Source organism: Oncorhynchus keta, chromosome 14, assembly GCF_023373465.1.
Source record: "Oncorhynchus keta strain PuntledgeMale-10-30-2019 chromosome 14, Oket_V2, whole genome shotgun sequence".
Taxonomy (NCBI): domain Eukaryota; kingdom Metazoa; phylum Chordata; class Actinopteri; order Salmoniformes; family Salmonidae; genus Oncorhynchus; species Oncorhynchus keta.
In genome coordinates, this window is record NC_068434.1 from 35,977,145 (window position 1) to 36,003,959 (window position 26,815).

General features: G+C 43.3%; 2 protein-coding genes and 1 long non-coding RNA gene across 3 annotated transcripts in view; 2 read left to right on the plus strand and 1 right to left on the minus strand.

Annotated features, from left to right (window-relative positions):
* Window positions 1-17,807, plus strand: part of iqgap2 (IQ motif containing GTPase activating protein 2) — a 73,248-nt gene extending 55,441 nt beyond the window's left edge. Inside the window, exons 16-38 of the mRNA XM_052461677.1 lie at window positions 554-644; window positions 803-970; window positions 2,292-2,434; window positions 2,831-3,001; window positions 3,150-3,233; window positions 3,402-3,473; window positions 3,594-3,663; window positions 3,796-4,004; window positions 4,207-4,347; window positions 4,434-4,597; window positions 4,940-5,164; window positions 6,365-6,505; window positions 7,090-7,174; window positions 7,398-7,630; window positions 8,467-8,599; window positions 9,895-9,997; window positions 10,117-10,258; window positions 12,421-12,508; window positions 12,705-12,917; window positions 13,023-13,183; window positions 13,443-13,586; window positions 14,998-15,106; window positions 15,359-17,807. Coding sequence (XP_052317637.1) covers window positions 554-644; window positions 803-970; window positions 2,292-2,434; window positions 2,831-3,001; window positions 3,150-3,233; window positions 3,402-3,473; window positions 3,594-3,663; window positions 3,796-4,004; window positions 4,207-4,347; window positions 4,434-4,597; window positions 4,940-5,164; window positions 6,365-6,505; window positions 7,090-7,174; window positions 7,398-7,630; window positions 8,467-8,599; window positions 9,895-9,997; window positions 10,117-10,258; window positions 12,421-12,508; window positions 12,705-12,917; window positions 13,023-13,183; window positions 13,443-13,586; window positions 14,998-15,106; window positions 15,359-15,472 — 3,204 coding nt within the window. The 3' untranslated portion in view covers window positions 15,473-17,807. The remainder of the gene's footprint in view (window positions 1-553; window positions 645-802; window positions 971-2,291; window positions 2,435-2,830; window positions 3,002-3,149; window positions 3,234-3,401; window positions 3,474-3,593; window positions 3,664-3,795; window positions 4,005-4,206; window positions 4,348-4,433; window positions 4,598-4,939; window positions 5,165-6,364; window positions 6,506-7,089; window positions 7,175-7,397; window positions 7,631-8,466; window positions 8,600-9,894; window positions 9,998-10,116; window positions 10,259-12,420; window positions 12,509-12,704; window positions 12,918-13,022; window positions 13,184-13,442; window positions 13,587-14,997; window positions 15,107-15,358) is intronic.
* On the plus strand, window positions 1,261-1,952 carry LOC127907279 (uncharacterized). The gene is made up of 3 exons (XR_008064005.1): window positions 1,261-1,323; window positions 1,653-1,746; window positions 1,843-1,952. It is a non-coding gene; the product is annotated as an uncharacterized LOC127907279 (long non-coding RNA).
* Window positions 17,808-22,095: 4,288 nt separating the features above from the next.
* LOC118394240 (uncharacterized) lies at window positions 22,096-26,815 on the minus strand. Its single transcript, XM_035787458.2, has 6 exons — window positions 26,582-26,815; window positions 24,999-25,141; window positions 24,724-24,788; window positions 24,071-24,181; window positions 23,509-23,610; window positions 22,096-22,791 (listed from the first exon to the last, which is right to left on the minus strand). The coding sequence occupies exons 1-6, from the start codon at window positions 26,690-26,692 to the stop codon at window positions 22,379-22,381; spliced, it is 945 nt and encodes a 314-aa protein (XP_035643351.2). The 5' UTR covers window positions 26,693-26,815; the 3' UTR covers window positions 22,096-22,378.

Genomic DNA, 26,815 nt, shown 5'->3' on the forward strand with positions numbered 1-26,815 from the left:
AAATGTTGGTCAGGAAGGCTGAATAAACAAACGTTCAGTGTGGTTTCTCTGCTATTTTAAGTGGTATTTGTGTTTGAGCCATGGACCCATGACCAATGGTGTGGACTGAGCTGAGGCTGTTTTGTCCATTAACTAACAATGTGTTTTGACATTTTCCGTCGGGTCTTACCTCTGGGCACAGAGGAAATGGTACAACTTAATATTCATGCTGGCGCTGTCTTTAGCTGTTAATGTGCTTCATACCTGGGCTTCAAATACTTCAAATATTTACAAAAACATTCTCTGCCAGTTTGAGCATGTCTGGCTTAATAAACCAATGGAAAATACCACAAAATGCTAAGTATTTTAACCCAGGTATGTTTTTTTGGGGGGCTCACGCCTAACTTGAGATCTGTGGTTGTATCTCAAACATTTGATTTTACCAGAAAGTTGAAATGATGTGTGCGTGCACATCTCAAGCTAGAATTATGCATTGCATTGTGTGGATTGTCAATGTTTGTGTGGTCTACCACTCTGAAAAGCAGAGGTTGACTCTGTGTGTCTGTGACTCTAGAGCTCAGGGGATGAGTCTGCTGTGCTGTGGCTCGACCAGATTCAAGAAGGGATACACACAGCCAACCAAGATGAAGAGGAGGCTCTCGCATGTAGGCACACCATGCTCACTCCCAACCATTCACTCAAAACCATGAACAAATCATTTCTTAGTAGTTCTTCACATCACAATTCTCCAACCACTGGATAAGAGCAACATGACCAAAATGTTAAATGTCATAACTGATCCTGTGTGCGTTTTGTCTGGCAGTGGCAGGAGCTGTGGCAGACATCAACAGGGAGGTGGCGGAGGGGGACTCCCAGACCACCCTACATGCCCTCCAGTCTCCCCTGGCAGGGCTGAGAGGGGTTCTGTCTGAGTGTGCAGACACCTACCAGACACAGCTGGCCCAGCGCCAGGACCTCAACACTACCACTGGTAACCTGGCATACAATCAGCTTATTTATGGATGTTTGTTCTCAGTACATTACCTTCCCAACTTCTAGCGTGTCATTTACATTTCAGTCATTTATCTCTTTAGCTCTTATGCAGCGCAACTTAGTGCATTTGCCTTAAGGTAGCTAGGTACGACAACCACATATTACAGTCAACTATTGTGGAAATCATGCAATTGGAGGTTAGTGAGTGATGTCTAGCTGTTTCCTCTAGCAGGCAGCAGTGAGTGTGTGTGATGTCCAGGTGTTGTTTCCTCTAGCAGGCAGCAGTGAGTGTGTGTGATGTCCAGGTGTTGTTTCCTCTAGCAGGCAGCAGTGTGTGTGTGTGATGTCCAGGTGTTGTTTCCTCTAGCAGGCAGCAGTGAGTGTGTGTGATGTCCAGGTGTTGTTTCCTCTAGCAGGCAGCAGTGAGTGTGTGTGATGTCCAGGTGTTGTTTCCTCTAGCAGGCAGCAGTGAGTGTGTGTGATGTCCAGGTGTTGTTTCCTCTAGCAGGCAGCAGTGAGTGTGTGTGTGTGATGTCCAGGTGTTGTTTCCTCTAGCAGGCAGCAGTGAGTGTGTGTGTGTGATGTCCAGGTGTTGTTTCCTCTAGCAGGCAGCAGTGAGTGTGTGTGATGTCCAGGTGTTGTTTCCTCTAGCAGGCAGCAGTGAGTGTGTGTGATGTCAGGTGTTGTTTCCTCTAGCAGGCAGCAGTGAGTGTGTGTGATGTCCAGGTGTTGTTTCCTCTAGCAGGCAGCAGTGTGTGTGTGTGTGATGTCCAGGTGTTGTTTCCTCTAGCAGGCAGCAGTGTGTGTGTGTGTGATGTCCAGGTGTTGTTTCCTCTAGCAGGCAGCAGTGAGTGTGTGTGTGATGTCCAGGTGTTGTTTCCTCTAGCAGGCAGCAGTGTGTGTGTGTGATGTCCAGGTGTTGTTTCCTCTAGCAGGCAGCAGTGAGTGTGTGTGATGTCCAGGTGTTGTTTCCTCTAGCAGGCAGCAGTGAGTGTGTGTGTGTGATGTCCAGGTGTTGTTTCCTCTAGCAGGCAGCAGTGAGTGTGTGTGATGTCCAGGTGTTGTTTCCTCTAGCAGGCAGCAGTGAGTGTGTGTGTGTGATGTCCAGGTGTTGTTTCCTCTAGCAGGCAGCAGTGAGTGTGTGTGTGTGATGTCCAGGTGTTGTTTCCTCTAGCAGGCAGCAGTGAGTGTGTGTGTGTGATGTCCAGGTGTTGTTTCCTCTAGCAGGCAGCAGTGAGTGTGTGTGATGTCCAGGTGTTGTTTCCTCTAGCAGGCAGCAGTGAGTGTGTGTGATGTCCAGGTGTTGTTTCCTCTAGCAGGCAGCAGTGAGTGTGTGTGGGTGAAACACCGTATCAAGGACAGTTATGACTACTACTACAACCTGGAGAACAGAGAGGGGACCTGGGAGGAGCCAGAGGACTTCACACACAACAGCACACAGCTCCGCAGAGAGGAAATACAGGTCCCTATCATATTTATGTTGGATTCTACATAAGAAATTATGTATTATTCTTTCTACATTTCACCATTATTTAACTAGGCAAGTCCGTTAAGAACAAATTATTATTTTCAATGACAGAACAACAGATTTTTACCTTGTCAGCTCTGGGATTCGATCTTGCAACATTGCAACCTTTCAGTTAATGGCCCAATGCTCTAACCACTAGGCTACCTGCCGCCCCCTAAGACATGATGTATTATTCTTGTTGCGTGACACAGACCACAAAATATCAGTTAACAGAATAACCTTCTCCATACATAGCACAAAGAACACCACCAGAGACCACACACATGTTCTGAGTCATTTATAATGCATTACACATGAACTAATCTAGTGTTGTATGTGTCCTCTGGTCAGAGTGTGGTTGGAGGCGTGACAGCGGAGTATAACAGGGAACAGTTATGGTTGGCCAACGAGACCCTGGTAACCCAGCTACAGGCCAGGATCAGAGGTTACCTGGTGAGAAGAGCTCATGCCCAGAGACTGGACTACCTACTACAACAACAGCCATATGTGGTCCGACTACAGGTACTATACTGTGTCATTTGTTCTACAGTTTAATTATTTGATTTTTTAAAGTTAAACTAGAATTTAATATTTACAGTTAAAATTCACGTACTGCTTTTGTAGTTTACTCACACACGGATGATTTTAATGTCTTGTTGTCTGTGTCTAGGCCTCCTGGAAGGGCTACAAACAGAGGAAGGTATACAAAGACAGACTCAACGTGTTGCAAAGCAACGTGGGGACTGTCGTCAAGGTAACAAGTTAGACTTGGGACTGTGAGCCTTATTTGAAAGCGAGAACATTAGTTTGAAACAGTGAGAAATAAAGAGTGTCAATAATCAGGAGAGAAGTCACACAGTTTAACCTCAACAGAAACACACAGCTACGAGTTGCTAACGTTGTTGTTTTCCTCTCGGTCCAGCTTCAGTCATTTGTTAAGATGTGGAGAGCTAAACGTAAATACACTCAAAGACTGCAGTATTTCATAGACCATGTGAGTAACACAACACCTACATAAAAAATGAGGGTTTATGTCATTGAGATGGAGTCATACAATATGACTCAGTGACATTTACGGAAGATTGATTCCCTTCTGTCTTGTTTGTATGTTCAGGAGAAAGAAATAGTGAAGATCCAAGCTTTCCTCAAGGCTAACAAAGCCAGAGACGACTACAGAACACTCAGTGAGTTTAGACAGCATTTAATACGTCACACGGTTTCAAAGAGGTTACGATTTCGAAGAGAGATGGAACTACCTGAAGTGTGTGTGTGTGTGTGTGTGTGTCTCTCTCTCTCTCTCTTTCTCTACCCTGTAGCCGGGGCCCAGGACCCTCCTCTTTCGGTGGTGCGTAAGTTTGTCCACCTGCTGGAACAAAGCAGCCTGGACCTGCTGGAGGAACAGGAAGTGACACGGCTTAGGGAGGAAGTGGTCACGAAAATCCGCTCCAATCAGCAGATGGAGAAAGACCTGAACCTGATGGACATTAAGATCGGCTTACTGGTCAAGAACAGGATCACCCTACAGGTGACATTTGTCTTATGCTGCTGATAACAACTGCTTCTGGAGACAGCACTTTATTGTCTACAATAGTCAAACGCCTGCTGCTCAGATACTTTGATAATGCATCCCTGTCTTCCTTAAAGCTATCACTGATCAAACACAACTGGATAGGTGAGAAGGACCTTTTCCATGCTGACGCATCTGTTTTTACTGTCTGTCTTCCCAGGATGTGGTGTCCCACAGTAAGAAGCTGAAGAAGAAGAGTAAAGAGGAGCTGGCTGCAGGGGACAGGCAGGGCATCAAGGGCCTCAGCAAAGGCAAACGGAAGAAACTAGAGGCCTACCAGCACCTCTTCTACCTGCTACAGGTGAGTTCAAAACACACACGCTTAAACATGCACACACACACATACACGCAAACTCTTTTACCCCTATGTCTTCTCCTGCTCCACAGACCAACCCTTCATACCTGGCCAAGCTGATCTTCCAGATGCCACAGAACAAGTCCACTAAGTTCATGGACACAGTGATCTTCACGCTGTATAACTACGCTTCCAACCAGAGAGAGGAGTACCTGCTGCTCAAACTCTTTAAGACCGCTCTGGAGGAGGAGATCAAGTGAGTGGAACTGTCCACCTGTGCCCAAATCGTACACACCCCTTATACAGTAAATATAGATGGTTTCACCTGGGTGCCTTTGTTTCTCTCAGCTCATGTTTGCTAGCTCATTGGTCAGATAAGGCAACGATGTACAGTAGCACTGTTTATTGCAACAGTCAGTCAACCAGGCTACTAGGGAATCCACTGTCTCCCTTGTTCATAACTCAAGGACCCTCTCCAGTCATATACAGTATTATATATCATTTGTTCTTATATTGTTGTCTGATATTTCCTGATTGAATATAAAGGAATAATAAAGTTGTATGATAAAAATGATCTCTCTTCTCCACCCCTCCTCAGGTCCAAAGTGGACCAGATCCAGGACATCGTGACCGGGAACCCCACGGTCATCAAGATGGTGGTGAGCTTCAACCGTGGAGCCCGTGGTCACAACACGCTGAGGCAGCTGCTGGCACCTGTTGTCAAGGAGATCATCGAGGACAAGGGCCTGGGCATCAACACCAACCCTGTGGATGTGTACAAGGCCTGGGTCAACCAGCTGGAGACCAATACTGGAGAGGCCAGGTGGGACACACACTAGTGCTAAGCGATTAACCAACCTTTCAGTTTATTTTCGTTTTTTAAATAACTAGTTGACTGATGGTTCAATTATTTGAATTCCTTTTAGTTTTTCTGTGCACTCAACGTGCCATTTCTCTGTAGAGATTACTCTGTGAGACGTTAACTCATCATAGTTAAGTGCAGACAATGTTGCAATTAACTACAATGACCAGAATCCATTGCACCGAAAGCTGCCTGTTCTCATTGGTTCTTGCCTGGCAAGCCTGTGGGGGCTGGCAGACCTGTTCTAATTATAGCTCAGTGCAGCAGACAGACACGGAGAGAAAGACGGATAGACAAGAGAGGGATAGAGAGCGGTTGCTTAGATGTCTCTTTACCCGACAATACAGCTAATTGATTGATAGTTGTTGATTGGCAGTTTTAAAAGTATGCCTTATCTACTTAGAAGAACTACTGAAATAGTGATTTCGTCAGACCACAGGCAGCTCGCCAGCTAGGCTAGCCTACTAGCCTGGAGGATGACTCTTTTGGGAGCACAGAGATGGCTGGCAGGTTGCTACTGCCTGAGCAGACATGAGATTATGACTAAGAATAGAATAAGTCATCAAATATTTTGTTTATCAATATTTTATTAAAGTAATATGTTTAAAGGATGGTTTATTAATAAGTGCTATGCAGTAATGAGCAGTCACTACCATCCTTGTGGTTTTATAAATATAATAATAAATTCATCATCATACTAAAAACATATGTAATATACACAACCCAAATATGTTTATTTGGTAAAGCAATGTCAATAAACGATGCCTTATAAGTGATAGTAATGGGCAGTCATTACCATCAATTGTTTTATTCTGTGTTGTTACAGCATTGAACCCACGAAATGCATTTATTGTTAGGCCTGGGTTCAAATACTATTTAGGGTATTTCAATCATTTTCAAAGACCTTTGGAAGTAAGTATTTAGATATTATTTATTTGAAAATACACTGACTCAAATACACTCTCATTTAACCTAGGCATTTGAAAATAGCATTTGAAATAAGTATTTGAAAATACTTTCCAACAGTCGGGACCCATTATTAGACAATACTCAAATACACAGAAAATAAGTATATCAAATACAATCAAATGCACATGTATTTTAACCAGGTCTGACCTGCACATATACACATTGACCTAACTGTTGTCCCACCTCTCTTAGTAAACTGCCCTACGAGGTGACCCTGGACCAGGCCATGTCGCACAAGGAGGTGCGCGCCAAGCTGGAGTCCTCCAGTCAGGCGCTGCGGACGGCCACAGACAAAGTGCTCAACTCCATTGTGTCATCACTGGATAACATTCCGTATGTCTCAGGCCCTTTTGGAATTCTTTAAAAATGCAGCCGTCTTTCTTTCCTTTTTTATTTCTTGATGCAATCACTGATCTGACATGAGTGGTTCTGTCAAAGCCTTGTAGCAGAACTCCAATAGCGATAGATCAGCGATCACTCCTAGGGAGGATGGAAGGATGCATTTTGAAAGGTGAAGCTGTATGGGAACAGGACAGGACAACATCCTGTCAGGGCAGAAACCCAAACTGCCAGGCTGCGCCCCAAATGACACCCTGTGCACTAGAAAGGGAAGAGAGTCCCATTTGGGAGGCAACCCTGTGGTGTGTTTATGGAAGGGTAAACAAAACAGTGCTTATAGAGGGTTAGAAACCATCCATGTTACTGGTTTAGACAACTGTTGACTCCATACTCTGCAGGGGCAACCATGGTATTATTTTATACAACTGCCCAAAATACACCCCTCATTCTGAAATGTTCACAGCCCCCTGCATTTATATGTTATTGCTTCCTATCATTTGTGCATCAAATCACTGTGTTGTGTATCTATGTAATGCCTGTCAATTTCACACGATCTCCATGTTTTGTTTTGCATGTAGCTATGGCATGAGATACATTGCAAAGGTCCTAAAGCATTCCCTTCATGAAAAGTTCCCTGACGCTACAGAGGATGAGTTGTTGAAGGTATAAGACCGGAGTATTACATGTGATATTAGATCGTTCCTTTGCCGTTCGTATACCTTCCATGTATGTTGCTGATATTGTTATGGTTCCTCTAGTGTTCAGTGACACGGTAGTCATCCAGCTCGCACTGATTAATACAGGTCCTTAGATATAACAGCCCTTTGGGAAGCTATGCAGCTACGTTTAACAGAGGGTGTGTGTGTGTGTGTGTGTCGGCTGTCAGATTGTAGGGAACCTGCTGTACTACCGTTACATGAACCCAGCCATAGTGGCTCCAGACGGCTTCGACATCATCGACATGTCAGCCGGAGGTCAGCTCCACTCTGACCAGCGTCGTAACCTGGGCTCCGTGGCCAAGATGCTGCAGCATGCCGCCGCCAACAAGCTGTTCGAGGCAGACAATGCCCACATGATCTCCATGAATAACTACATCTCCCAGACCTACCAGAAGTTCAGGTGAGAGTAAAGAACTACAACTCCCAAGACTATTGGATAAAGTTCACTTTCACTCCATATAAAACTGCTCAGAGAAATGTTCCATTTAATGAAGCAGAAGGGAATCATTTAAGACAGAGCGGGCTGTAGAGGTCAAGTCAGAACAGGGTTAAGTTGACGTGAGCCAAAGGTGAGCCGGGAGAAAGAGGAAGTGTCTGTGTGAAAGTGCATAATTCCGGCAAGGAAAGTGGAGTAGTGTGTCTTCACTCAAACTCAAGACACACACACACTCAAACACTAGACACACACACACACACAGCAAGAGAAAGGGATACAGTTGTGATCCCAGAGTTCTCTGCCCCTCCCTCCAAACAGTTGACTCGTCTTTTTTGGAAATCAATTTGAACTACAGTCACTGAAAACCACAACTGTCACCCTGATTCAACAGGATATGTTTTGTCTTTAAGCTGTTTAAGGTGATTTCAATATTATTTGTTGTTTTGTTTATTTTGGGGTAGATATCAGAAATATATGGTTCCTTGTAAACTGATAATATTACTATTACAAATGTGTCCAGTTATCTGGGTCTCCCGAGTGGCACAGTGGTCTAAGGCACTACAGCCGTCACTACAGACATCCTGGTTCGAATCCAGGCTGTATCACAACCAGCCGTGATTGGGAGTCCCATAGGGCGGCGCACAATTGGCCCAGCGTCGTCCGGGTTTGGCCGGTGTAGGCCGTCATTGAAAATAAGAATTTGTTCTTAACTTACTTACCTTGTTAAATCAATAAAACATTTTTTAAAATCTTCCTGGTGTGGTAGTAATCAACCCGAATGCTTTGATCCTGTCTGGCAGGGTGTTTTTCCAGGCTGCGTGTGACGTCCCTGAGCCAGAGGAGAAGTTTAACGTGGATGAGTACTCTGACATGGTGACTCTGAGCAAGCCTGTCATCTACATCTCTATAGATGAGATCATCAACACACACTCGGTAAGCCCAGGCTATGGGTGCATCCCAAATGGCACCCCGTTTCCTATATAGTGCACTAACTTTGACCAGGGCTTTGACCTGAGCTCTATGGGCCCTGGTCAAAGGTAGTGCACTATTTAGGGAATAAGGTTCCGTTTGGGACGTGACCTAGGACTCTACTGCCCCTCTATGGAGCCTACTGCCCCCCTTCTCTTATCTCCATCCCCTGGGTAAGGGAGTGGTAATGGTGACAGACCTCTTGTATATAACGCAGGACATCAGAGGTTCTAGACTTCTCAGATGAGAGACGGATGAAGGGCTGAGATTGATTTGACGGACTCTAGAAGAACAGGGCTGACCTCATGAACTCTCACACAGAGCTTGCATACATCTTGAGCTGGAGAGGCCTAGGGTTGGAGAAAAGTGTGTCTAGTAGATAACACAAAAGTGCTGTGTGTATTGTGTGTGTCCTAGCTAGTGTTAACCGTGTGTGTGTGTGAGTGTGTCCTAGCCAGTGTTAACCGTGTGTGTCCTAGCTAGTGTTAACCGTGTGTCCTAGCTAGTGTTAACCGTGTGTGTCCTAGCTAGTGTTAACCGTGTGTGTGTGAGTGTGTGTGTGTGTGTGTGTGTGTGTGTGTGTGTGTGTGTGTGTGTGTGTGTGTGTGTGTGTGTGTGTGTGTGTGTGTGTGTGTGTGTGTGTGTTCCTAGCTAGTGTTAGCTACCGTGTGTGTGTGTGTGTCCTAGCTAGTGTTAACTGTGTGTGTGTGTGTCTAGCCGTGTGTGTGTGTGTCCTAGCTAGTGTTAACCGTGTGTGTCCTAGCTAGTGTTAACCGTGTGTGTGTCTAGCTACTGTGTTAACCTGATTAACTGTCCTAACTACTGTGATTAACTGTGTCCTAACTACTGTGATTAACTGTCCTAACTACTGTGATTAACTGTGTCCTAACTACTGTGATTAACCGTGTGTGTGTGTCCTAACTACTGTTATTCCTAGCTACTGTGATTAACCATGTGTGTGTGTCCTAGCTACTATGATTAAACGTGTGAGTGTGTGTGTGCCCTAGCTACTGTGATTAACCGTGTGTGTCCTAGCTACTGTGGTTAACCGTGTGTGTCCTAGCTACTGTGGTTAACCGTGTGTGTCCTAGCTACTGTGATTAACCGTGTGTGTCCTAGCTACTGTGATTAACCGTGTGTGTCCTAGCTACTGTGGTTAACCGTGTGTATCCTAGCTACTGTGGTTAACCGTGTGTGTCCTAGCTACTGTGGTTAACCGTGTGTGTCCTAGCTACTGTGATTAACCGTGTGTGTCCTAGCTTGTGTTGGAGCACCTGGAGGCCATCTCCCCCGACCACAACGACCTGCTGCATGAGCTGCTGGAGGACCTGGGGGACGCGCCTGATGTGGAGGCACTGCTGGGTACCACACACACCACCATGCCTCTTACACGCCACACATCCTCCCAGACATTAGAAGATCCATTTACAGGACAGAATCCTAATTTGTGATAAGCATGTACATGTTTGTCTTTTCTCCAGGTGAAGGAGCCGTGGATCCTAACCATCCCAACAAGGAGAGCACCCTGAGTCAGCTGGCTAAGACGGAGATCTCCCTTACACTCACCAGCAAGTTTGAGCTTCTGGAGGGAGATGACAAGGACACGAAGGGCCTGATGATGAAGTAAGAGTCTGGATGAGTCCCCAATGGCACCCTATTCCCTATATAGTAGATCTCTTATTGACTCTCCATTATGGTGACCTACTAGAATCTCCATCCACACACAGAGACTGCCAGGGTTGGGGAGTAATGGATTACATGTAATCCGTTACATGTAAGGGATTACACAAAAAGGGTAACTAATCCATTGTTACCAGCTACAATATTGTAATCAGATTACAGATACTTGAAATACTAGACTATTCATTTGAGGATTACTTATAAATTCAGAAAGGATGTTTGCACATAAAAATATATCACACTGTGACATTCAAATCAGCATTGAAAAAAGGTGCAAGTTTGTTCTACCTGAGCGAGTCTGACCACAAGTCAGAGACCACTATGATGACACACCAAATGTGTTTGATGGATTGTGGGAAAAGAGCAGGAATAGGCTTTTGTAGGCTACAGTCCAAGCTATGTCTTCCAATGGTACGACTGCTGTCTGCATCCAAAGATGATCCAACTTGAATAAATGCTTGGAGTTAAGTATGAAAGCAGTGGTGTAGTCTGCGGAGATATGGATATAACTTATTATTGCTATCTACATAGCGCATGTATGTGAATCACACTGCTGCTCTCTCATTTAGCTATTTGTGCCTTACGGATTGTGGTTGTTGTGGATGACTTTTCACAAATCTAAATGTGTATTTGAACCCAATAATGGTTGAATTCAAGAAGTTTAAGCTGCCTATCAGCCATTGTTTTTGAAACCAGTGGTCAGCCAGTGAAAATTGCGATTTTGCAACAGCTGCATAGTGCGGATCCCAGCCTGTAGAATAAAAGTGGGGCTTTTATTGCTCAATCTAATTCAAACTCATTAAAAAAATAAATCCATAGGCCTAATGGACACATGCTCTCAACTCACACGCTTTTGATAGACTTAAAGGGGCAATCTGTAGTTGCAAGATCCATTTTTGGACTTATAAGTTAGATATATTAATGTAAAGATGTAATTTAATAATATTATTATATGTAGTAGAAAGTGATAGGTTAGAAGAAGCCTACATAACCAACCCATAAAGTTAAATTTAACATCCATATATGGCCAGCTATGTAAACTTTAACATTGATTGACATTGATGTCATTCAATTGGTAACATACAATTTTGTCTTCTTCTAATGCCTCTTAAGGGGAAAGTCATCTAAAAGTAACTGAATGTAATCAGATTACGTTACTGAGTTTGGGTAATCCAAAAGTTACGTTACTGATTACAATTTTGGACAGGTAACTAGTAACTAATGGATTACATTTGGAAAGTAACCTACCCAACCCTGGAGACTACACAGTGAGCTGTTTTGTACTGACCAAGCTAACTTGGAAGAAGCCAGAAGAAACACTGTTTTAATGCTGTGTTATGACGTTCCAGTAGGTACATACATAAATAACCACAGTGGGTATTGCTCAGTGACCACACTACGTGCTCTTTCCTGCTCCACTACCACTTCCTGTCCTGACATTTTTAGCCCATTTCTTGCTCTTCCTTGAGAAAGCTGTGTTTAAAAGACGGCCTCTGTTCTGCTGATGTGAATGTTTACATCATGTTTCCTGCGACATGAGCACCAATAATCACGACTAATCATGTGGTCAGGAAAACCTCTTGGTGCTACTTATGATACTATAAATGGTATCTCTAGACAACTCTGTTCATCTGACCTACAGTAGCTGAGATGTTCAGGATGTCAACCCTCCAGCTCTGCTTTCTCAGGCTCTGTGTCCCAAATGGCACCCCTACTCTTTATAGTGCTCTACTTTTGACCAGGGCCCTATAAAGGCAATAGGCTGCCGTTTGGGAGGCATACAGAGTGTCACTGTGGTCCTGGTAAGTGTTGGTCCACCATGCACTGGGTCAGAAAAAAGGAAATGTGTTTGAGTGGCATCATGCCCTACTGCAGGGTCATGGAAACTCCAACGGGACAGTGACATGTCCATTGTGTGTGTGTTAACATGGCAAGATGTTTGCTCTCCCCCTGAGCCCAGTGCAAAGCAGAGGCCAGAGCTCAACACACTACCAAATCAACAAGACTTAAATGTTTGAGGAGAGCTACACTGTTTAGTTGAAATGACATAATCCTTTTTAATCCGTCTCCATCTACCTCTCTCTCGGTCTCTCTCTCTCTCTCAGGACTAAGAAGCTGATAGTAGATGTGATCAGGATCCAGCCAGGAGACACTCTCCCAGAGACCCTTGAGACCCCGGCCTCTGCCCTCCAGGTGATGTCATAATGATGAAACCTACACCGCCCAGCCAACCACACACCTCAAATAGCCTACTTCTCTATCAGTGGTTTTATTTGTATTCTTTTCCCTTTGTGTCATGCCGGAGTGGGAAAGAGTGGACTGACTAGACATGCTAACCTTCCTTTGTGTTTTTGTGTGTCTGCCTCTTCCTACCTGTGCTGTCCTGTAGGAGTGTGAGCATTCTAAGGTGGTGGCGCTGCGTGCGGTGCAGGACGCCCAGACCCCAGAGGGGCTGAAGAGCAGCCAGGCGGTGCTGGAGGACAGACAGCTGCCTCTGGAGCAGAAGAAGAGGAAGATCCTCCGCAACCTCCGAACCCTGGAGCAGGCTGGCCTGGTCACCGCTAGCAACAAGTACCAGGACCTCATCAACGACATTGCCAAGGTACACATGCGCACAAACACACACACAGAGACACAAGCACATTGATGGCCTTCAGCGTTTGTGTTGTAGATGACCAATCATGTCCCTTCTGCGTGTGATTGACAGGACATTCGTTACCAGAGACGCTACAGACAGAGGAGGAGGGCGGAGCTGGTGAAGCTCCAGCAGGCACTGAGCGCGCTCAACTCCAAGACAGCCTTCTATCAGGACCAGACCAACTACTACGACACTTACATCAAGACCTGCCTCGACAACCTCAACAGGAAGTGAGTGTTCCCTACAAAACCCATCCCTCGCCACTAACCATAAGTCGAAGTTCACCCGACCTTCACAAACACTGTAGAGGGCCTTGCAACAAAGATCTAGAGATGGAGAGGATGGATTGGTTTGGAATTGGGCCATATGGGCTAGTGTTGAAATACATTGTCATTGCTCTTGGTCCCATTCAAAACTTGATGTGTTAAGTATGTGTTTGTGTGACTTCCATGCGTGTGTCTTATCTGGCGCGTGTCTGTGTGTCCACAGGAACACGCGGCGGTCCATCAAGCTAGAAAGGAAGGTGGAGGAGAAGGGCAGTAAGAAGTGGAAGCATCAGTCTCTGAAGTATACAGCTGCCCGACTGCACGAGAAGGGAGTGATCCTGGAGATAGAGGGGCTGCAGACCAACCAGTGAGTGGAGCAGCACTGAGGACAGCTGGTTCTAGCTAGCTTAGCATTGTGCAGTGACATCAGCTTCCCGAAACCGGAGTAGTATTCATTTGTACACACAATTTCAAACCACAGCAAAATGTTATGCAACGGACAAACTTTTTACAACGAATAGCCAGGGTTTTGTGATTCAGAGGTAGTGTGTGGTTGACTTGGAGTATAGGTGGGTGGGTTGTTTAACAAAACTGATGCGTGCTCATCTTCGGGGTGAAACGGAGGTTGGCTTAGAATCATATGATTGACAACATGTAAACTATATTTCGTCTGCAAATGTTTATTGAAAACATGCATTTGTCTCTCGAATACATTGTTACAGTTGTTAGCTAGCTAGTTAGCAAATTGTTGCCATATTATCGTAGACATGACATCAGTCAAAACACCTCAATACAAGTCATGGTATCAAGAACAAGCAACCTATGATTCCCCACATGTCAGCTTCTTGTCATTGTTGCTAGCGATCTGATTGTTCAGAATCATAACAGCAGATGGCCTTCTACCCCTGTGATGCATGTGCAGCATTTTCGTGACGTTGTCAGACAACCCGCCTATGGACACAAAATGTGAACATGGTATTGAATCCTGAAGTGAGTTGGTACCATACTGGGTCTTGGGTATTGTGGTAGTCAAGGGAACATTCTCCAACACTTTCATAAATGCATGAGTCTTTCATAGCTTTCACCAATCAGATCAGTGATAACATGAAATAAAGGGAGAAAGGAAGGATGCGTTGGTAAAGTATTTGGACGGGGACAAGGGCATGACTTTGATGGGAGGAGTGAGCTGTATTAGCTCTGTGTGAGATGGGGTGGGAGGAACTACCTCATTAAGGGACATTGTCCATACAGAAGCCCACCGTGTTCTGTCTCGCTCTTTCGCTCTTGTTTCTCTCGGTCTCTGTTTTTTTTGCTCAATCCCCCACTTTCGCTCCTTCACGTTCTCTCACTCTCCCTCTCGCTCTCCGAACACTCGCTCCTGTCCTTCATGTTTTGGTCAGGCTATTCTAGCTAGAGTGGCGCTGAGGAGAGCCAGTCGGCTCCTCACTGCTCTGTGGGAGTTCCAGGTCATGTCAAAGTGGAAACTGGGAGCTAGTATCTAGAAGGCATCGCTATGTCCTCTTTAAAGCCAGTTAAACACACTACACTATGGCCCAATATCGTCAATGCATTTCAGAAACCTTTTGAGAAAATTGGATATCTAAGCTTATATTTCTGATCATACTATTTCTCACAATTGACATTAAATTTTATGCCAAAACAAGTCTGTCTGATATTGTGACCTTAACCAACTCTAGTCCTGCTATTGTCTTATCTGTGTCTGTATCCTGTCTTTTCATTTGATTAATTCAATTGCATGTATTTGTCTTTTCTCTCAGGTTCAAAAATGTAATGTTTGACATCTCTCCCAGTGAGGAAGTTGGGGACTTTGAGGTGAAGGCCAAGTTCATGGGAGTTGAGATGGAAAAGGTCCAACTCCATTTCCAGGTGATGCTTTTCTTCCAAATGACGACGACTCATGGTTGTCAAGGCTCCTCTCTGTCATGCTGACAGACTGATAGTTCCGTGTCCCTGTCTGTTGACTAGGACATGTTTCTGTCTGTTGACTCTGTTCCGTGTAGGACCTCCTCCAGCCGTAGTTCCATAGTTGTTTAAAATATATATTTTATTTTATGATCGTAGAACCATAGTTGACTGTTGTCTCTGTCCCTGTCTGTCACTGTCACTGTCCCTATCTAGGATCTGCTCCAGCTGCAGTACGAGGGAGTGGCGGTGATGAAGATGTTTGACAAAGCCAAAGTCAACGTCAACCTGCTCATCTTCCTCCTCAACAAGAAGTTCTATGGAAAATGAGGGATTATTGAACCAAAGATGGAGGGGAGAAGATTGAGTGGGCATAGGTGTGAAAGGATTGTGTGCCTTTTGACAAAGCAAGAATTGAGATCGGATGTTTGAATGGTGGTTAACGTGTTATGTTCGTCTGACTGGCCACCCTCAGGCTGGTGAGCCACACACACACACACACACATTTTATTAATCACTTTATACCAAAATGAAGCTCACATTGAAATGGGTTTGTTGCTTTTATTGTCATGTTATATCTGTTGCTTAATTATTGTAGTTTTTTTTCATGTTCAGTTTTCCACTGGGTAATTAATTGTACATGGAATATATTTTTCAAAAGCATATTATAATGGCATTTACATTTTATATGTAGAAGTTATATACAGTGCATTCGGAAAGTATTCAGACCCTTTGACTTTTTCCACATTTTGTTACTTTACAGCCTTATTGTATAATGTATTAAATACCACATAATGACAAAGCAAAAACGGGTTTTTAGACATTTTTGCCAATTTATTAAAAAGAAAAAACTGAAATAATACATTTACTAAAGTATTTGAACCCTTTACTCAGTACTTTGTTGAAGCACCTTTGGCAGCGATTACAGCCTCGAGCGTCCTTGGGTATAACGCTACAAGCTTGGCGCACATGTATTTAGGGAGTTTCTGCCATTCTTCTCTGCAAATCCTCTCAAGCTCTCAGGTTGGATGGGGAGCATCACTGCACAGCTATTTTCAGGTCTCTCCAAAGATTTTCGATTGGGTTCAAGTCCGGGCTCTGGCTGGGCCACTCAAGAACTTTAAGAGACTTGTCCCGAAGCCACTCCTGCGATGTCTTGGCTGTGTGCTTGACCCTTGACCCCAGTCGGAGGTCCTGAAAGTGCTGGAGCAGGCTTTCATCAATGATCTCTCTGTACTTTGCTCTGTTAATCTTTCCCTCGATCCTGAATAGTCTCTCTGTCCCTGCTGCTGAAAACCACCCCCACCACATGATGCTGCCACCACCATGCTTGACCATAGGGATGGTTGCCAGGTTTCCTCGAGATGTGACACTTGGCATTCAGGCATAGAGTTCAATCGTGATGTCATCAGACCAGAGAATCTTGTTTCTCATGGTCAGAGAGTCTAAGTGCCTTTTCATAACTCTAAGCGGGCTGTCGTACATTTTACTGAGTAGTGGCTTCCGTCTGGCCACTCTACCATAAAGCCCTGATTGGTGGAGTGCTGCAGAGATGGTTGTCTTTCTGGAATGTTTTCCCATCTCCACAGATGCACTCTAGAGCTCTGTCAGAGTGACCATCGAGTTCTTGGTCACCTCCCTGACAAAGGCCTTTCTCCACCTATTACTCAGTTTGGCTGGGTGGCCAGCTCTAGGAAGAGTCTTGGTGGTTGCAAAACCTCTTCCATTTAAGAATGATGGAGGCCACTGTTCTTCGGGACCTTCAATGCTGCAGACCGTTTTTGGTACCCTTCCCCAGATCTGTGCCTCGACCCAATCCCCTCGGTGCTCTACAGACAATTTCGTCGACCTCATTGCTTGGTTTTTGCTCTGACATGCACTGTCAACTGTGGGACCTTTATATAGACTGGTGTGTGCCTTTCCAAATCATGTCCAATCAATTGAATTTACCACAGGTGGACTCCAAGTTGTAGAAACATCTCAAGAATGATCAATTGAAACAGGATGCACCTGAGCTCAATTTCGAGTCTCATAGCAAAGGGTCTGGATACTTATGTAAATAAGGTATTTCTGTTTTCTTCAAACCTGTTTTCACTTTGTCATTATTGGGTATTGTGTGTAGATTGACGAGGAAAACAATACATTTTATCCATTTTAGAATAAGGCTGTAACGTAACAAAATGTGGAAAAAGTCCAGGGGTCTGAATACATTCCAAATGCACTGTAAGTAAACACATTGTTATTGTCAAAAAAAAAAGTGTTTGGAATTAGATGTGTACAATGCACTATTGCCTAATGGTCAGAATGGGAGATTGGACCGCAACATTCCTATCCATCTATAGCCAGCATGGAATGAAGTACAGTAGTTAACCAGTGCCTTTTTAATCTACATACAGTAAATTGGGAAGCTGTGTATCTTTTAAAGACTATTAATGAAGTTATTCTTCCTAGTTTCACTGCTTTTTAAAAAGATTATACTGTCAAGTATAAATTAAAATAATTTCAAATGTTTTAATGAGGTTAAATCAAAATAACAGATTTTTCTTGTTAGTTTTTATAACAATCACAGTTTTTATAACAATCACAGTGCTATAAGAAAATGATTTTAAAAGAATTGTGTGGTCATCAAATAAATAATAAAGCCTGATTTGTTTTTTAACTGTCATTAGTGTCACCCCAGCTGTGCAACACAGCATGTTCGAGACACCTTGTCCAAGATAGTAGTTTACGTCACTGAATAGAAATTATCTAATAAATCCTATATATTAATCACTTGATAGTAGACGAGGCTTTTTACGAACCCTCTGTTGATGGAGTCAGCCTTTTCAAATCCAACATGTATTTTAATTGGCTCTAAGCGCTGACAGATGGCTGTCTGCAGTTTCCCTCACGCTTGCCTGTATAGTTAATTTAGGGGAACAGTGATTTACAGCCATGGTTTATTGGTTATTCGCGACTTTTTTGCTCTCCAAACTTCAGCCTATGTGCCACACAATGGTAAGTAATATGTCTTTAGTTGTTTTGCTTCTGTGTTTATTTTAGCAGTTTAACATTGAAATTATGATACCAAAAAAGCTGATTTCATTTGTCGCATCCATGTACAGAATTTTGAGAAAATGTGTTTGTATATTGTCAACATATGAACTAATCCTCAGACTCAAACTGCTACTTGCAGAGCAATATCCACGGGTTTTCCCGCAGAGGGCGCATAGACAGCGGCGGCAATGAGTTTGACCAGTTGTGTAAAGTACTTGAAGTGTATTTAAGTACCACTTAAGTCATTTTTGGTCATCTGTACTGTACTATTTATATTTTTGGCAACTTTTAATTCACTACATTCCTAAAGAAAACGTTGGAATGTACCCCTGGATATCCATACATTAAAATAATAAAATTGTGCTGTCAGTTTGCTTAATATAAGAAATGTGAAATTATTTATACTTTTACTTTTTATATTACAGTATATTTTTGCAATTACATTTACTTTTAATACTTAAGTCTAATATATAATTGTATATATTACGTATTTTACTGGGTGACGTTTGAGTCATTTTCTATTAAGGTATCTTTACTTTTCCTCAAGTATTGGGCCATTTTTCCACAACTGATTATGACAAACTTTTTTGTGCGCAGTATATTAATATACATTGAACCTGGTAGGACAGCACACGGAGCAAATTTAGTGAGAGAAGGGAAAGTTTAGTAATTTGTTTTACCTTCAGCATCACAATGTCAAGAAATGCATAGTATTCTTTCTAACAAAGAGATCTACATATATCTCAGGCTGTTGTGTGTCCCTAGAAATAATCAGAATTCATGTATAAAAAAAAATACACGACATGGCCAAGAGTGATAGTGGATTTGGCTATTTCAGCCACACCTGTTGCTGATAGAAGTTTAAAATCAAGCACACAGCCATGCAATCGCCATAGACGAACACTAGCAGTAGAATGGCCTTACTGAAGAGGTCAGTGACTTTCAACGTGGCACAGTCATACGATGGCACTTTTCCAACAAGTCGGTCAATAAAATGTCTGCCCTGCCAGAGCTGCCCCGGTCAATGCGAAGTGGCGGGCCACACAAGCGCACAGAATGGACAGCCGAGTGCTGATGCGCATAAAAATTGTCTGGTCATGGTTGAAACACTCATGACCGAGTTCCAAATTGCCTCGAAGCAATGTCAACACAATAACTGTTTCTTGAAGTGGGTGTCCATGGCTGAGCAGCAGCGCACAAGCCTAAGATTACCATGCGCAATGCCAAGCGTTGGCGAGAGTGGCGTAAAGAGTGGCTTGCTGCTAGTGGAAATGCGTTCTCTGGAGTGATGAATCACGCTTCACCATCTGGCACCCCACCAGACGGATCGGGGTTTGGCAGGGTAAGCTGCGCTGCCTCGGGATAAGTGGGTAATGGTGTCCTGTGGCAGTAGGTGATGGTGCTGGTTGGTTAAATGAATAGAGTTGGGGTGTGGTGTATTGTATGCCGACATTCAAATATAGATTCTGTTCAATATCACTTACCCTCCATTTCTTGACCAGTTGTCGTTTCAATGTGCCAGTTCGTAGGCAAATTCTCTGCATTTGAAGGTGATTTGACGTCTTCCTTCTCTCACTTCCTTGGCTGCTCTTTGAATAATCTCGGGGGGCTAGACCCCTGCTTGTTTTACGTTTGTATACACGGGACGGGACATGTCTTCTCAGTATCATTAAAAAATGAACAAAATTGAGTTCATATGCATACAGTGCAAAAATACTATGCATGTCAGGCATAAAACAGACTAAATGTGATCATCCTTTGTATAGTGGCCATTGGCTCAACTTACCCCATGGCAAACATTTTGACTGTTACCCAACACAACTGCAAGGAAGCACTTTTGCTAGGTTTAAGACCTCATGTTGTAACTTATAGAGAGCCCAACTGATGTATAAACAATATTAAATTATCTACTTTGGGTTAGATACAAGCATTATGAAACCTCTAACACATTCATTTGACTTTGTAAAAATCTGTTTTGGGGACCGAACTTGCTTATCACTTTTGCCATGTTTTTTTTTCCTTCACAAAACTTGATGAAATGATGACCTGTTCTTAAATGCTAGTCTACTGATAAGTACAATTCTACAAATGCTTTGTTGCTGCAGATGCTTTGTTGCTGCAACTGTATATTGAGTAATGTTGTTAGTGTGCACTCTACATGGACTGATTCTACAAAACATTAAGAACACATTTCTAATATTGAGTTGCAATCCCTTTGCCCTCAGAACAGACTCAATTTGTTGGGCATGGACTCTACAAGGTGTCAAAAGTGTTCCACAGGGATGCTGGCCCATGTTGACTCCAATGCTTCCCACAGCTGTGTCAAGTTGGCTGGTAGTGGATCTCTAATCCGAATAGCTTGTTCCATCTCATCCCACAGATGCTCAATTGGATTGAGATCAGCTGGATTCACAGTCATGTTTGTGGAACCATTCCTAGACAATCCTAGCCTTGTGGCATTATTCTGCAGTGAAAAAACACTATTCACAGATGGATACACTGCTGCCATGAAGGGATGGACCTGATTTGGCAATGTGTTCAGATATCCTGTGGCATTCAAACGTTGCTCCACTTTTATCAAGGGGACCAATGTGTTCCATGAAAACAAACCATCATCACCAGCCTGCAATGTTGACACACGGTATGATGGATGCATGTATGAAGTGGTTTTCACCATACCCTAGTCCTCCCATCAGCGTAAAACAGCAGCAACCGGGATTCATCAGACCTGGCAATCCAGTGCTTTTGATCCTTAGCCCACTGCAAATGCCGTATTTTGCTGAAAGAAGGTCGTCGGCTGCCGTACCCCATTCGTATCAAGGTACGATGAGTTGTGCATTATTTTATGGATCACAATTCGTGTCAGCCTCCTTTGTCCTCTCATCAATTACCTGTTTTTGAACACTAGGTTGCCGTTAGTTGGATGTCCTTTGGGTGGTGGACCATTCTTGATACACACAGGAAACTGTTGAGCTTGAAAAATCCAGCAGTGTTGCAGTTCTTAACACACTCAAACCGGTGCGTCTGTCACCTACTACCACACCCCGTTCAAAGATACTTCAATGTTTTGTCTTGCCCATTCACCCTCTGAATTTAGGCTGAAAAATCCCCTTCATCTATACTGATTGAAGTGGATTTAACAGGTGACCTCAATAAGGGTTCATAGCTTTCACCTGGTCAGTCTATCTTATGGAAAGGGCATGTTTTGTACACTCGGTGTATATGACAATGTCTATTACTATGTACTCCACATTTGAAGAAATGGTCCATATTGTCATGCTGTGTTTCAAAACCACAGTATTAACATGCACAGTAAATCTCTACACATTTCAAGTTCGGTATAGAAGTAGTTGGCGGTTGTCTGATTTTTTAAAAGGATAATACCAGTCAAACTTTTAGTGTTTGTTCCATTAGTCCACTGTTGATACAGTCCTAAAATGTTTTGCATGTCAGCAATTTTTTACATTTAATTAGGCAAGTCAGTTAAGAACAAATTATTATTTACAAAGATGGCCAAACCCGGACGACACTCTGCGCTGCCCTATGGGACTCACGGCCAGATGTCATTCAGCCTGGAAGCGAACCAGGGACTGTAGTGATGCCTCTTGCACTGAGATACAGTGCCTTAGAACGCTGTGCCACTCGGAAGCACTCAAACAATCAAGTTTTCAGGATATAGAACTATCAAAATACAAAAAGAGTCACAGTATGATGCGCATTTTGAAAACTTGATTGCTGACATGCAAAACATTTTGGGACCGTATCAACAGTGGACTAATGAAACACATTTTTGAGTGTAATTTTCCTTTAACTCACTTCTCAATATAGCCCAAGTAACCTAGATATGTACAGGAAGTTTTACATTAAACACCCAGTGTTACATTATATTCAGATCTCATAACTTCAAAGGAAAAAAGTTACAAGGTTGAATGTGTTTATTTAAATGTCTTTGTTTGAACAGTCATATTTTGTTATTTAAGATACCTTGAACTGTTATCAAATAAACAGTAAAAAGACACAGTTCAAGGTAAAAACTTTAGCATTTTTTAACAATACAGCACCTAGAACGTGTCATGAGTATGTAAGACATGGTTTAAAATGCATGGAAGTACAAGTGGTATTTGGTTAGTGGTTATGGGATCAAAGTTCCACTAAAGGGAGGTTTTGTTGGGCAACACGGTGAGGATCTGGTTCTTTTATTCACTTTGTTGTCTTCTCCTCCTCTGTAGCCTTCTCCTCCTCTGTAGCCTTCTCCTCCGCTGTAGCCTTCTCCTCCGCTGTAGCCTTCTCCTCCTCTGTAGCCTTCTCCTCCTCTGTAGCCTTCTCCTCCTCTGTAGCCTTCTCCTCCTCTGTAGCCTTCTCCTCCTCTGTAGCCTTCTCCTCCTCTGTAGCCTTCTCCTCCTCTGTAGCCTTCTCCTCCTCTGTAGCCTTCTCCTCCGCTGTAGCCTTCTCCTCCTCCGCTGTAGCCTTCTCCTCCGTAGCCTTCTCCTCCTCCGTAGCCTTCTGCTCCTCCGTAGCCTGCTTCTCCTCCATAATCTCCTCCATAATCTCCTCCTCCACCACCACCTTCTCCTCCACCACCTTCTTCTCCTCCTTGTCATCAGGGCACAGCTCTGAAATACAGAGAAAGTGTGAGGATATTCAGTGGCGACCTGTCATTCAGGGCAGGTGGCGCCCCACCTGTTTAGCAAAAAATTGTCTAATTGTTTTGCATGTTATTTGGGCATGAATACGTGTCACACATCAGTTTGCAAACAATGTAAAAAAAAAACATATCATTCAGTTAATAAACTTGTTAAGTAAGGCAGCTCCAAAATGCAGGTGTTTCAGCCTAGCTCAGTGCTTTCGGTGGTGGTGGGGCATCCAGGGGAATATACGGAGCGCAAGGTTTGGTAATGTAATCTATTTGCGCCGTGATTGGCTCAGTGTTCTGTCACTCATGGGGACGCTACGTCGCCACGACATCTACAGGGAGAGCTCTAAAATTCAAGCCCCTTGAGTGGTGCCATAAAGTTACATTAGAAGTGCCCTTCCAAGAAGGCTCCAGATCATTGGCCACAGATCAACTGACATCAAATCACATATCTGCCGTAGCTTTATTGGACTGAAGTCTAGATATAAGGATCACTTTTCCAAGCTTAAAAGGATAAACATTCAACACCATGGGTCAGAGAAGGTTGAATACATTGGCCATGCTGTCAATCCTGACAATGGAATGGCCATTGCTTTCTCTGTCTGCACAATATACATTTAAAGTTTCACGTTTTGTAGATTTGTTTTACCATCTATAAAAGATAATGAAAAGATGAGGAGCAAAGAGAACCCCTGACCTGTTTTTCCATCGTAGGTCTGGTGTTTCTCTGGGAAGTTCAGACACTCTGCCTGTTTCTTATAGGTGTCCAGGTATGTGTGATCCATTTTCCCTGTCCTTGCTGAGAGAGGGAGAGCGAGAGAGGCTGGTGAGCTGACCTACAGTACTGCTGGTGCTGCTGATCTTTAAGGGCTGGTAACAGACAACAAAAGGCTCATCTCCCATTAAGTCTTTCAAAGCATTGAATATATCTCGCTGGTTCTGAAATAATGACTGATCCCTTTGACATAAAGATAGCGTTTTAACACCTTATCGATGTAGGGTCAACTCCAGGCTTTCACAATGCTTAGTCTGGAGTATAGCATGCCTAAACTGCTACTATTTATCAATGTCAATAAGTGGGGTGAGACTGATCTCATATCTGTATGTGCTTAAGCCAACTCCTCTGACCATCGTTGTCATGCCATACATTTGTCATGACACTGAACCAGCAGTTAGGAATTGGTTAAAGCACATCCAGATGGGTCTGACAGTTTTGGGGATGGACTTCCTCAAATCAATTGAGAATTGATCGGACTTACTGAACAGGAGCAGGTATCTGCCAGTGACATCTCCATTACGAGATGTGTCTGACCAAAGCAGGCAGTCAGGGCAGGTCTCCAGGTACTGGCCTTTGTGTTCAGACAAATGAACTGTGGATCCACAAAATAAAATAAATGCCTTATCCATTATGATTAGGACATTTGGTAACGCTTTTTTTCTGTCCTGCTTCAGCTGTTACAGTAAACAAATTCAACACACTTGGTAAGTACCTTGTACCAAATGGCAGGTTACTTTTTGGTGCTAGTTTCAGTGAATACCAAAGAAAAGAAAATTTAATTATTATTACTATGATTACCATGTAATTTCCAAGTAAAAAATACCAGACTATAAAATAAAGTAACAGTACATTTTATTTATTATTTATCTTTACAGGCATACGATGACATACAGTGAAGACATAACATGGCAATATACACATTAATAGTTAAGTGGATAAAAGCCCTCTCTTATTGAGCAGCTAAATGTTTTCCTCCCTCAGATGTAGAGCACTAGCCAGGTTGCCAGATTGTTTCTGCTTCAGCCAACTTGCTCCTTTGCCGATGTCCTATTTGGCATAACAACACCAGAGGAGGGTGTTGGCTAAAGCACAGACAGATATGGCAACCAGGCTAGTAGAGCACAGGTCACTTACTGTGTACTGTGGAAGTGGTGCCGGAGATGGTAGCATGTGTTGTACCCACGATGCATTTGCCATCACTGATGGACATTTTGAAAAACGTGTTAGCATGTTGTATGATTCATTGCTTAGGTGCCAATTTGAAACATTGTCTTTGCTTTCAGAGAAAGGTCAAATTAAATGTCTACCATTGCACATACTTTCCTGATATTTAATAATGCCCTTTCCAAACTACTATGAATGACATTCACTAAAGTCTGCATTCATATCCACAATATAGCCAGACTTACATGCGGTCTCCCCATCTTAGGGTGACTACTTTATGGTCCGATGTAGCCGACAGGTCTATCCAGGAGCTTTTCAGAGTCCCCAAAGCATTTTGGAAGAATAAATGATCTGCAGACCCCATCACATACACCCATTTGCCATAGAGCTGCCAGTCACAGACAAGGAAAAACACATGAGTTTCATACCATCTAATTGCATCATCCTATACCAATATGGACCATTTTGAAGTTGGAAGAAACACAAGGGTAGTATAGTAAAAAGAAAATGTGTAGGTGTTATGGATTAACATCCCTTGCCTTATCATGGATGTACAGTTACCTATCCAATAGAAGACACAATGTTTTCTTTAATGGAAGCCTTTCTAATGCAAATTCGGTTGAGTGTGGAGTACCACAGGGCAGCCGGCTTGGACCATTTATTGTTTTTGGTGTTTACTAATGACTTTCCTTGAATAAGTACTCTGACGACTCAACAGTATACACGTCGGCTGCAACAGTAAAATAACTTAAGTTTAAGGTAACTAGCAATAAGCTGGTGCTAAACATCTCAAACTAAAAGCATAATTTTTGAGACAAATCACTCACAACCCTAATCCTCATCTGGATCTATTATTGAATGTGGCTATTGAGCAAGTTGAGGAGACAACTGCTAGGTGTCAACCTAGATGGCAAGCTTTGATGGTCAAAACATAATTATGACTTAACGGTTACTAAAATGGGATGAGGTCTGTCTATATTAAGGCATTGCTCTGCTTTCTCTATCTCAGTCAACCAGACCCTAGTTTTGTCACACCTCCACTACTGTCCAGTTGTGGTCAGGTGCAGCAAAGAAGGAATTAGGCAAATTGCAGTTGGCGCAAAACAGAGCAGCACATATTGCACTTTGATGTACACGGAGTACAAATGACATGCATGTCAATCTCTCCTGGCTCAAAGTTGAGGAGAGATTGACTGCATCACTATTGGTCTTTGTGCGAGGTGTTGAAGGTACCAAACTGTCTGTTGAAGCAGTTGGCACACAGTTCGGACACTCATAGGTACAACACAAGACATCCAACCAGAGGTCTCTTCACAGTACCCAGGTCTAGAACAGAGGCTGGGAAACACAGTATTAAATAGAGCCATGACTACATGGAACTCTGCCACAGCAGGTAACTCAAGCTGGCAATAAAACCAGACTCAAAGAACAGATAAAAGAACAACTTACAGGATGACGGGAACTGTGAAAAGACAGACATTTATATGCATTTTGTATTGTATTTTGCATTATGTATGTGTTAAGTGATTGAGATATGACTGTGGTATGTACTTGTCTCACCATCTTAATATGAATGAACGAGCTGTGGGTTGCTCTGGTTGGGAGCGTCTGCTGAATGGTTAAATTGTAATGTAAATGTGCTATATATTATTTATTTTATTTGCGTTTCCTGTTTTGGAAACCCCAGGAAGAGTAAATTGCAGATCCTAATAAATACTGCACAGCATCTGTCACTGTCCATAGTAGGTTAGCCGGATAGGGAGTAGAGTGTCATCTGAGACGTATTCATTAGGTCCAAAATATATTTAGTATTATGATCACAACTTACCTCGGTATGGTCCTCCAGTACCAGGGGTTTGACCAGTTCTTTACAGTCCGGTGCAGATGCAGCACTCAGAGAGGCTAGAGCCAGGAGAGCTACAACCAGCTGAACAGCCATAGAGAGAGGTAGAGAGAGATGGAGCAGAGACACTGAGGACGATTGTACAGATAGAGCAGAACACCTCTACTGCTGGGGCATATGCCTCCCGGAGGCTTAGACAAAAACACTGTTGCATAAGGG

What these genes read in the sequence shown, in the direction of transcription:
- LOC118394240 (XM_035787458.2), bottom strand. Translation starts at nt 26,692, where the DNA reads ATGGCTGTTCAGCTGGTTGTAGCTCTCCTGGCTCTAGCCTCTCTGAGT. An exon ending in CACCACTTCCACAGTACACA is followed by an intron (nt 24,182 to 24,723) that starts GTAAGTGACCTG and finishes GTGGATCCACAG; the next exon opens with TTCATTTGTCTGAACACAAA. An exon ending in CAGATACCTGCTCCTGTTCA is followed by an intron (nt 23,611 to 24,070) that starts GTAAGTCCGATC and finishes TCCCTCTCTCAG; the next exon opens with CAAGGACAGGGAAAATGGAT.